The following is a 10,324-nucleotide window of genomic DNA, read 5'->3' on the forward strand; positions in this document are numbered from 1 at the left end:
AATCTCGGTTTTTAAAAATGTCAACAAGCAAAGCAACATACCAAGTAGTTTGTTTCTTCGGCGGAGGAAGCATTTCCGGGGTACCAAAGTTTTTTGTTTTGTTTTTTATAATACCCATAGCTAGTACATGGTAATGGATCCACAAAAAATTCCAACGTTATAGTTCATTATAATATAACGACGGTACATACAGAAGATTTATCAAGCCATGTGATTTTATATTATACGTTGAATTTTACTTATGCTAAAAATTACTTAAAGTTTAATTAAGCGGAATGAATGAAATAAAATTAGATGTACACACTCAAGAAGTGAATTATTGTCTATAGTAACAAAAAAGCTGAAGACGATACACACAGGTAGGTTGTTTCTATTGAATGTTTTCATTTGTTTATTTATTATTTGCTCATCCAGATTCCTCATTTTACATCTGACTGGGGTGAAAGAAAAACAATAATAAGAGGGATCCTTCTTCATTGGTCTCTTTAATGATTGCCACAACCGCCATCTCTTCCTATCCCTTATTTAGCACCCTTTGCCCAGTATATCCACTATCCCTCCACTGCACATCTCCAAACCATCTCAGCCTCGCCTCTTTCTAATGGACTCATTTCTAATCCTGTCCATCCATGGGACATTTAGAAGGTCTATTTAAAATGATATGACTGACATGGAGGGATGTCACTGTGTAAGCCAGTTGTTTATTAATGTGTAGTTATGTATTTATGTCACATACGAAATTAAATGAATCTGTGTTATTGTTTTCAGGTGCTCTTTGTCTTTCTGTTTTCGGAGAGTAGATAGTGCTGCATGTCTCTTTAACCGTGAGCCTGGTTTCGCGTAGCTGATGCCGTTTAAAGTAGAATTATTTATTGTATGAGTTGCAGGTTTGAGTTATGAAACATGCAGAATGTTTCCGCAAGTGTGCATCCAGTTAGCAGCACCTGCTGAAACGCCCATGTAGTCTTCCAAAACTTTGAAACAGTTGCAGGCTCTTTTATCAGATTAAACTGTTACCAGTGTCACGTGATTCCCCTTTCCCCGTTAATTTAATCTAATGGGTCTATATTTAATCTGGGCGTCTGGGTTGTGTCAAATTTGAGTGCATTTATTTTATGTTTTGTTGTGGGTTTGCCAAGGTGAACGACGTGCAGCCCCTCGCTTTGTCCTCTTGTCGGCGCTGTTTACCACTGAATGTGTGGGCTGACGGCCGGAGCTCTGGTTTGTGTGCTCGGCAGCATGCTTCAGGAGGGAATAACATGGATTAATATTTAATGAGCCGTTTATTGATGCCGAGCTGTGTAAACAGCACAGACAGATCGTGTTTGATTTGCCGATGATGTACAGAATATTTGGGATCATTCATTTGATGCAAGAAAAGCTTTTTTGAAATTTCCATGGGGGTTAGGCTATGTGCCTCTTAAAACGAAAATGAGAATATATATATGTATGTATAAAAAACCCGAGCTCATTGGCTTAAGCTGCTCAGTTTCATGTCTTTGCGATTTTATTTTATTATTAGATTATTAAATTTGATTCCATGTTTCCATGCGTGACTAGAGCAGCTAGTGAATTCTGTTCTGATAAAAACGCGTAAATAAAGATTAATAAAGACAAGCGTGATAATCGGTGGCTCTTGCAGCACGGGCCTTTTTGGTAATAGGATTTGTCCTTCTAATTTATCCTTCTGATGAACTGGCGACACTTTAATTGCTGCCATTGATTGATAGTATAAAAACACAACAATGCAGCCAACATGCAGCCCGGGTGGCTTCCCCCCTTATAAGAAAGCTGGCGGAGTGAATTGGGTGTAGCTGTGTCTGTGTGCGCCTTGGCCAATGGAACCAGATCCTCCCTGCAGTGCGTAAGAGCGCGATTTAGGATTTAACCAAGTCTTTGCTGCGGGGCTGGCTGCAGTCTTCACCAGAGCCCGACGGCCTGAGAGCCTTTCAACAATGCCAGTGTAGTTTTTTTTCCACACCGCTCTGGAGACAGACGCTCTCGGTTTTTATTATTGATTTTTTTTTCTTTCGTGTTTTTTTTCCCTGCTGATTAAATAAAACGAACCCGCGCGCTCCCTCTCGAAGTATGACCGGAGTTTTTGACCGGAGGATCCCGAGTGTGAAATCTGCAGACTTTGAGAGCTCCTTTCAACTCTCCAGCATGCACCATCCGTCTCAGGAATCTCCTACTTTACCCGAATCCTCCGCCACGGATTCTGGCTACTACAGTCCCGCTGGAGGAGTCGCTCACGGCTACTGCTCGCCCAGCTCCACCTCTTACGGGAAGCCTCTGAATGCCTATCAGTACCAGTACCCGGGTGTAAACGGATCTGCTGGAAATTACTCGACAAAATCCTACACAGATTACAGCTCCTACACGACCCCCTCCTACCACCAGTATGCTGGGACTTACAGCAGAGTGCAAGCCCAGCCGAGTCCACAAGGTACGGGCCTAACATTTTATATTTTAATACAAGCAGATTGTTAGAGGGTTATGAAGAAAAAATAAATATATGGTTGGTTTGTTAAATTTTTTATCCAGGTTTACCATTTCGTCAACTCCTGATTTGCACGAAAGGTCTATAAATGCGTAATTAAAAGAAAAATGCAAATGCATGCTTCAAATTATTTCATTTAAGTCCATTTAAAGGAACCACTTACTTTCCTTTTAGTTGGACTGAAATGCATCTGGTTCATAAAAATGTATGTCTTTTTTGTTATAACTGTTATTTTAATACATCTGAACGATGACACACACACACGTAATAGATACATTTCGATAATGCGGTTTTGAGGGAAATGGATACATGGTTATACTCGGTTTTGTTTTTTTTTGTTTTTTAATAGAAAAAGAGATAAGCGAGCCTGAGGTGAGGATGGTGAATGGCAAGCCGAAGAAAGTGAGAAAACCCCGGACAATCTACTCCAGCTTCCAGCTGGCCGCCTTGCAGAGGCGGTTTCAGAACACACAGTACCTGGCGCTGCCGGAGAGAGCCGAACTGGCCGCCTCGCTGGGGCTAACGCAAACACAGGTGGGATTTTCGATGAAAAATAAATCTCAGATCTCTCAAATCACTTTTAGTTTGGAAGAAATTGTCGTGTTTTAAGTGTTTCAAATGTTGAGAATAAAATAATGATTTTGCGATGTTTTCTGGCTTTCTTTGTGCGCTTTTACGCAACGAGCGTTCTTTAAGCTCCATTTGTTTTTGAGGTGATTTCGGAAGTAATCATAATAATAATGCGATTTTTGGCTCCTTACAGGTGAAAATTTGGTTCCAAAACAGAAGATCAAAGATGAAGAAGATCATGAAAAACGGCGAGCTTCCCCCGGAACATAGCCCCAGCTCCAGCGACCCCATGGCCTGCAACTCTCCACAGTCCCCGGCCGTCTGGGACACACAGGGTCCCTCCAGGCCGCACAGTCTACAGCCACAAAGCATCAACACGACGGCTTCTAACTTTTTGGAAAACACGGGGTCATGGTACACCTCAGCCGGCAGCTCCATGACTTCCCACCTGCAGACCCCTAACTCAATACAGCATTCGTTGGCTCTTGGAGCGGGGACGTTATATTGAAAAAAAGAAAGAAAGAAAGAAAACTACACTAAACAAAAAACAAACCTATTGTTGATTTCATTTCCCCCTCCTTCTATGGGACTCGTGTTCAAATTTCAGAGGAATATGCAATGTATTTGATGGCAGTCATAGAAGAAACGTGTAAAATGTGTAAATGTGTGCATGTAATTTATTGCATTTTGGAAGACTATTAAACGTTTAAATGGACGATGGAACTTTGAACCCCACCCCCCTGCCTCCCTGCAGTCTCTTGTTATTTTAAACCCTCAGTTATTTGCTCTGAAAATCACGACAAAAGCTCGCAGACAGCCTCAGGTGACATTTTTTTGTTGTTTGCTTCCACAAGGTTGTAAATCACGGCTGCGAGGTACGTCGAGCTGAACGCTCAGCATCTAATCTTAATGGTTTTCATGTGCAATTACGGCCTAGGAGTGCGTCGTTTTGGGTTTTTTTTATGTTTTATATTTACTAAAAACTGGTATTTGTCTGAAAAAGATTTTTGCAGGTAAAATTTAGTCTATTTTTTTTTCTAAGAAATGACAATTAAAAAAACCAACATATTTGAATGAAGGCAGTTTATCCTACATTTGCGATGAATGCAAAATCAGAAAAATTAAAGGGCAAATTTCTGACTGAGCTTACATCAAGCAAACATTTGTCAAGATAAATACCTGTAAAAGCAACGGTACAGGCAATGGTAAGCGTCAGCCGACCACACCAATCACATTTTACTGAATCGAGCTGGGTGTATTTGTTCTGTAATATTGCATCTATTATTGCTACAGTAAGTCGGCAGTAGCTTATCTTCTTAATGTCATTTTTAATTTTATCAGACAAATGGTAACATGATAGGATTTGCTCATGATACAGTAATAATTCATATTTTTCAGTCAGTCCCCGTATTCTTCTTCGTATTTCTATTCTTATTATTATTGCACCTGATTGAGTCTTTAAGCTAGTCTGTAAGGGAAGTGCCCGCTTCTTCCTGCAGACGGTCTGCAGCCGGTCTCACTTCTTTGTGTCCCCTACAATTAGTCGCTTTGAATGGCAAGAGAGGAGGCGAGGGGGGCGGCACGGAGATCTGAGACAATCCGCATTCCTGTGGGGGTAGACCGGCTCCAGAGCTCTGCCACTCCCGGCCGCCGTACACAGCCCACCTTCCTGCTTAAAAAATGCAAGAACTGAAAAGAAAAAGGAAGAAAATCCTACACAGTTTGAACATGTCATTAGCAGGCGATAATACCAGCTCTGCCAGTGGGGGTAAAAAAAAAAAATCCATTAAACAAACCGTGCCACTGTGACAAACTTAAGAGAATTGATCTAACTGAATCTGCCCGGCCATATGCGCCAAGATCACATAAGTGAGTTTTTACAAATGTTACACACAAAATTCCTCCCCTTCTCTGTCTCTCTCTCTCACTTTATCTCTGTGTCTCTCTCTCACAACATACACTAAACAATGCTGCATCTGACCCACACACTGACCCATGCAAGTTACCATTTCCACCTGACACAGAACCCTCTTCCTGATTGCAGCCCACTGAATAGACTTCACACACACACACACACACACACACACACACACACACACACACACACACACACACACACACACACACAGCTATAGGAAACGCTCTCCCTAATCTAAAGCACTGGCAGCTCTGCTGCTTTAAGCACGATTTCTGCTGTGAACGAAACGGCAGAGCGGTCACTGCGATGCTAGTGTGTCACTCCAGAAATGTAAAAATTTAACAGGGCACGTGCATGTGATCAAGAACACTTTGGCGCGCGAACAGACGGGCACGCACGGGTTTATATGTCTCCTACACACACAAACACACACATACACACACAGACACAGACACACACCTCTCGCTCGCTCTCTCTCTCTCTCTCTCTCTCACACACACACACACACACACACACACACACACACACACACTTGTGGTGCCATTATATCGAGAGCCTCCGTTTATTTCCCAACCGAACATTTTCCACTCAGCTAGTTTTCCCCCCGTTTTGCAAATCGAGTCTAAATAATGACAGTTAGCTTTACTGGACAGCTTCAACTGTAACACTCCACAATAATTATTCTCCAGGATTAGGGCCTCCATTATCATAATCTGGACATTGACAATTACCTATAATTTGCAAAGATGCGCTTGGTTCTTGATTGCAGAGGGCTTTTTTTTTTCAAGCTCGCCATCACTAAACAGTGACAGTAATAACAGCTAATTTTGCAGGCAATATATAAGAGCTTACCGGGGTGTGCAAACACTTTTCCACCTGGATTTGCTTATTCAACCACCAGCAGTAAAAACCGTGCAGCGCTTTTTTGGGGGGTTTAGTCTATGTTAGAGAAGCGGAGGAAGGTAAGGATGAGTCTTATATGTCTTATATTTTCTGTCACAGCTTCCATTCTTAGATAAGGTGCGACGACACCCTTCACCCTTCACTTTACTTTATTATATAGATTTAGACAAAGAAATCTAAAATCTGATTATATATATATATATATATATATATATATATATATATATATATATATATATATATATATATATATATTCTTTTAAAGAGAGACTGTTTGGATTGTGGAAGCCTTTACGAGATTTAATGTGTTAAAATTTGTATGAAAATTTGTATGAAATGTTGTCCAGTGCTTGCAGCTTTTATGTGAGAAGTGTGAGCATCGCAGAGCAAGTGACACATCTCTCACTCCCCACCCCCATCTACTGCAGCTCTATCTATCTATCTATCTATCTATCTATCTATCTATCTATCTATCTATCTATCATCAAAGCCATTAGAAATCGTCTTTTTCTGGTGCTGAATATGCGCCACTGCGTATTTATGAGCTCTGTTGATGTTTACTCGACTGCTGCTTTCGGCTCCCTGCAGCCCGATCATGGCCCAGGAGCAGATAGGCCCCAGCCTGGGGGCCCAGGTATGCTGAATGTGCGCCAGTGGGACATCCGCGACTTGACAGCTGCATGAAGCTTTTCAGCGTTGTAATTTCAGATAATATCCCGAGCGCTCACTCTTCTCAGCAATTTGTATATGAATAACCGAATAATTTTCCCTTTTGTTCCATCTGTGCTACCTCAAATCCAAATAAAGATGCCTTTTAGTATTAAAAGTGGTAGAAAATTACAGGTAATTATCTTTGACGGTAAAAACGCTGTAATCAGCGGGCTACATCAAAAATTACCCTAATTATGTCTGCATTTATGAGAATGGGGGAGAGAAAAAAAAGCCTCACTTGGATAAAAACCCACAAATTGTCCCAAATATCTCCTTCATATTGAACGCCGCTGCAGCTGGCTGCTTTGTTCAGCATCGATCCCGCGGAGCTTGGCATTTAACGGCCTGCATTAGGACGGAGAGAAGGGAGAAAACATTTTGTCAATACTTCTAATAATTGAGGGTGAAAATGACAAGATAAGCTGGACCTGGAGCAAATGTCTTTCGAGGTGAATGTAGGCAGCGGCGGGTTGAGGGTAAGTTAATTTCCTCTGGTGCTGAGTGCGTTTGATAAATCTATATACTGTGGAGTTTTTCATTCATTGGATTTATTTAAAATGTTTACTCTAGTGAAATGGGCTTTTCAGTGAGCACCGTGTCATTAACTTATGCTCGTGTTGTCTGCTCTGAGCTTGCACACACCAGGGAGACGGGAAATAGGCCCTTTTTTGGACGTGATGTTGGCCCAATACGTCGCACAAAAAAGGCCTAGATTAAAATGAATATCTTTTTCTTCTTCCCCCCCCCACCCCCACCCATTTCTTCTTCTTTTTTTTTTTTTTTTTTGAAATCATGGAACAGCAGGAGTCTGTTTTTGAGTCACCGTTTACTCAATCTGACAAAACATAAAAAGTGTATGTACAACTAAAATCGCAGATTATATTTACAGACAGACAATTTGCTTGGTTTTGCATGTTGGAGAAACAATCAGGGAGGGAAAAAAATTGAAGGAAGAAAATTTTGGAAAAAAAAAAGCAGTCCACCATGGCAAAAAAAAAAAAAAAAGGTTTCTGGGCGCCACAGCAGCGCATAGAGAGTGTGAGCAGTCTTTGTCCAAAGTGGCTAAAATGTCACTGATAATATTTGGTATATTGACGGTTCAGATGGTGACAAGAATGAAAGCATAACAAATGCGAGCCCACTGAACAGCCATGTACGCTAAAAATGGTTAGTTCCCTTGTTTGTGTCATCATCATCACACACCGAGGCTTGGCTGTGTCTCATCCTTCAGCAAAGGAGTGGAAGAGAGAGGGGGGCTTTTTTTCGTTGTTGTTGTTGTTGTTGTTGTTGCCTGCTCCTCTCCAGCATCCAGTTTCTGAGCTGACACAAATTGTAGGCTACGTTGGAAACTGCATTGCCGAGATCCGGAGGCCTCTCCAAGATAGGCTCCCTGACCTTGCTTTCGTCGTCAGTCTATCTCTGCATTGAGTCTTGATGTGGGGAGGAATACCAGTGAGAGTAGCCGGGCATGTAGCTGTTGGCCGGCATGTTTACTCCTTTGGATGAGGCCGACACGTCCCAGATTGGGGGGATGCTCGGAGAGCGCGGGGACAGGGACATGGAGCCCGGGATGGGCTCGCTCTCGTGCGGGTTACCGCCTTGCTTCAGCAGCTTCTTGAACTTTGACCTTTTATTCTGAAACCAAATTTTTACCTGCGGGAGAGGACGAGAGGGGCGCGCGCAGTTAGTTAAGGATAAAGTGGATAAAGGGCCCACATGGAGGTCAGTTGTATTTACGCAGTATTTCGTCTTTTAATATAATTAATATACAAAATATAGAAGCACACAAGATTAATAAGGTGAGAAATAAAAATACAACGTTTATTAAAATTATCAAACTGATACAGTACATTTTGTTTCTGGAGGCAGTGTTAAAATGTAAAGCAGTGCGCGTTTCTCCTCATACCTGTGTTTGCGTCAGTCCTAGAGAGGCGGCCAGCTCGGCGCGCTCCGGTAAAGCGAGGTACTGTGTTTGCTGGAAACGGTGGTTCAGTGCTTGAAGCTGCAAACTGGAATAAATTGTCCGAGGTTTGCGAATCTTCTTGCCTTTGCCGTTAAAACGAATCTCCCCGTTTTCGATCACTGTCGTCTTCTGCTGCTCTGCAACAAAAACAAGCAAACGTTATTATTATTGTTCAAGCCCACAGGCAGGCTGCGCGCGTTCATTTGTGTGCAGGAAGCACGCTGAAAAAAAAATAGACATATAGTTGCGGTAAAGAGTAAATCGAGGGGGGACAAACAATGTGAGAAAAAAACAATGAAAATTCTGGCTGATAAACGCTGAAATCTCTCTCTCCCTCGTTGGCTTTAAGCGCCGAGGCAGCCCGCAATCCTCATACGCTGTCATATTTAGGATATTGCTGGTAATGACATGTCAATTAAATGCTAATTACAACATTCAAGGCGTGCGGGCCTAATTTCCACGAGTAGTTGGTGAGGATTGCACGGTCGACATGATCACACCCCGGGCATTTGAAGCAGATTTTGTGGGGGAACCGAGGGGAGTGCTAGGAGGGGACGGCGGAGGAAGCAAAAGAAGGCTGGATCTTGAATTATCCGGTGCCATTTACGCACAATTTTCGCGATCGCCCGCCTACGCTCGAAAGATAATTCCCGAATTTGGAGCGGCCGTGCGGTGATTTGGGCATGACACCACGAGGCTGGCATGGAGAAATGTTCGATCCCCACTGTGGACCACCCGCACTAAAAAAAAAAGAAAAGAAAAGAAAAGAAAAAGAAGAAGAAGGAGGTATGCTCTAATGGCACTGTCGAGCACGCTGTGGTGCATTTTCCATTTGGCTGGCGAAAAACGCGGGTCTCTTACCTGTGCCGTCTAACCTTGTCTGTCCTCCCATGTTGTTGTGATAGGACGGCAGGTACGGGCTGTGGTGTGGATGGCTCACGTAAGGGTAAGGTAACGACCTGTTGTAGGTGTTGCTCCCGGGGTACGGGGTGTTGTCGTGCTGGTGGTGAGAGTGTGAGCCGGAGTGGAGACAGTGCAGCGGGTAGTGGCCGCTGCCCATCGATGGGGAGCTCTGCTGTGAGTGCGACTGCTGTCCAAACTCCATGAAAGCAGACTTGGACGAGTCCTGAGCCTCCAGACCGTCAGCCATCGTAGTCATGGTCATCATCGAATTTTCTGCCTTGAGAGCACTCACCCCCCTCTCTCTCAAGACCAAATCGGTTTTTTCTCTCTCGCTGTGCTGTTGTCTCTCTCCCCTCTCTCCACCGCGAGCAGATATTGTCCTATTAACACCCGATTTTTCCAGAGGCGTCTTTATTTCCCCCCCTTGTCCTGTGATATTCTCACTCAAAGTGGTGGAAGGTAGGCATAAGTTAAGGGAGAGATTTTAAGGTGGATTCTGTTAAAATTGAGCCCTTGCTTCCAGACTTGATGCAGACACTACAAGTAAAATGGTTTGTCTCCAAAGGGCAGCGCCTCCCGATTGGTCATCCAACCCAACGTCATCACTGCTCTGCGCTTCACGGAGACTTGAGCTGGAGTTAACCCACCTTACCAGCTCCCACCACAACTATGGGGGAAATAATATGTGGTGGGAAAGACGCCTAATTCCTACAGACAAGCCCCACACGTTTAAAAAAGGGAGAGAGAAAAAAAACTCCGCTCTTTTGGAAACTGCCGAGTCGATTTTGTTTTTTAACCCAAACTCCAAATTACGCGCGACGGGCAACATATAGCGTGCACTTTGATTTAATCTGAT

General features: G+C 43.1%; 2 protein-coding genes across 2 annotated transcripts; one reads left to right on the forward strand and one right to left on the reverse strand.

Annotated features, from left to right (window-relative positions):
• The first annotated feature begins 1,799 nt into the window (after positions 1 to 1,799).
• On the forward strand, positions 1,800 to 3,805 carry dlx5a (distal-less homeobox 5a). Its single transcript, XM_084920030.1, has 3 exons — positions 1,800 to 2,446; positions 2,850 to 3,034; positions 3,264 to 3,805. Exons 1-3 carry the CDS (start codon positions 2,089 to 2,091, stop codon positions 3,576 to 3,578), a joined length of 858 nt encoding a protein of 285 aa, XP_084776156.1. The 5' UTR covers positions 1,800 to 2,088; the 3' UTR covers positions 3,579 to 3,805.
• A 3,604-nt stretch (positions 3,806 to 7,409) lies between these two features.
• dlx6a (distal-less homeobox 6a) lies at positions 7,410 to 10,076 on the reverse strand. Its single transcript, XM_084919464.1, has 3 exons — positions 9,427 to 10,076; positions 8,509 to 8,702; positions 7,410 to 8,255 (listed from the first exon to the last, which is right to left on the reverse strand). The coding sequence occupies exons 1-3, from the start codon at positions 9,731 to 9,733 to the stop codon at positions 8,016 to 8,018; spliced, it is 741 nt and encodes a 246-aa protein (XP_084775590.1). The 5' UTR covers positions 9,734 to 10,076; the 3' UTR covers positions 7,410 to 8,015.
• Between the last annotated feature and the right edge of the window lie 248 nt (positions 10,077 to 10,324).

This window comes from Perissodus microlepis, chromosome 22 (assembly GCF_051167445.1).
Source record: "Perissodus microlepis isolate ML-2025 ecotype Zambia chromosome 22, ASM5116744v1, whole genome shotgun sequence".
Taxonomy (NCBI): domain Eukaryota; kingdom Metazoa; phylum Chordata; class Actinopteri; order Cichliformes; family Cichlidae; genus Perissodus; species Perissodus microlepis.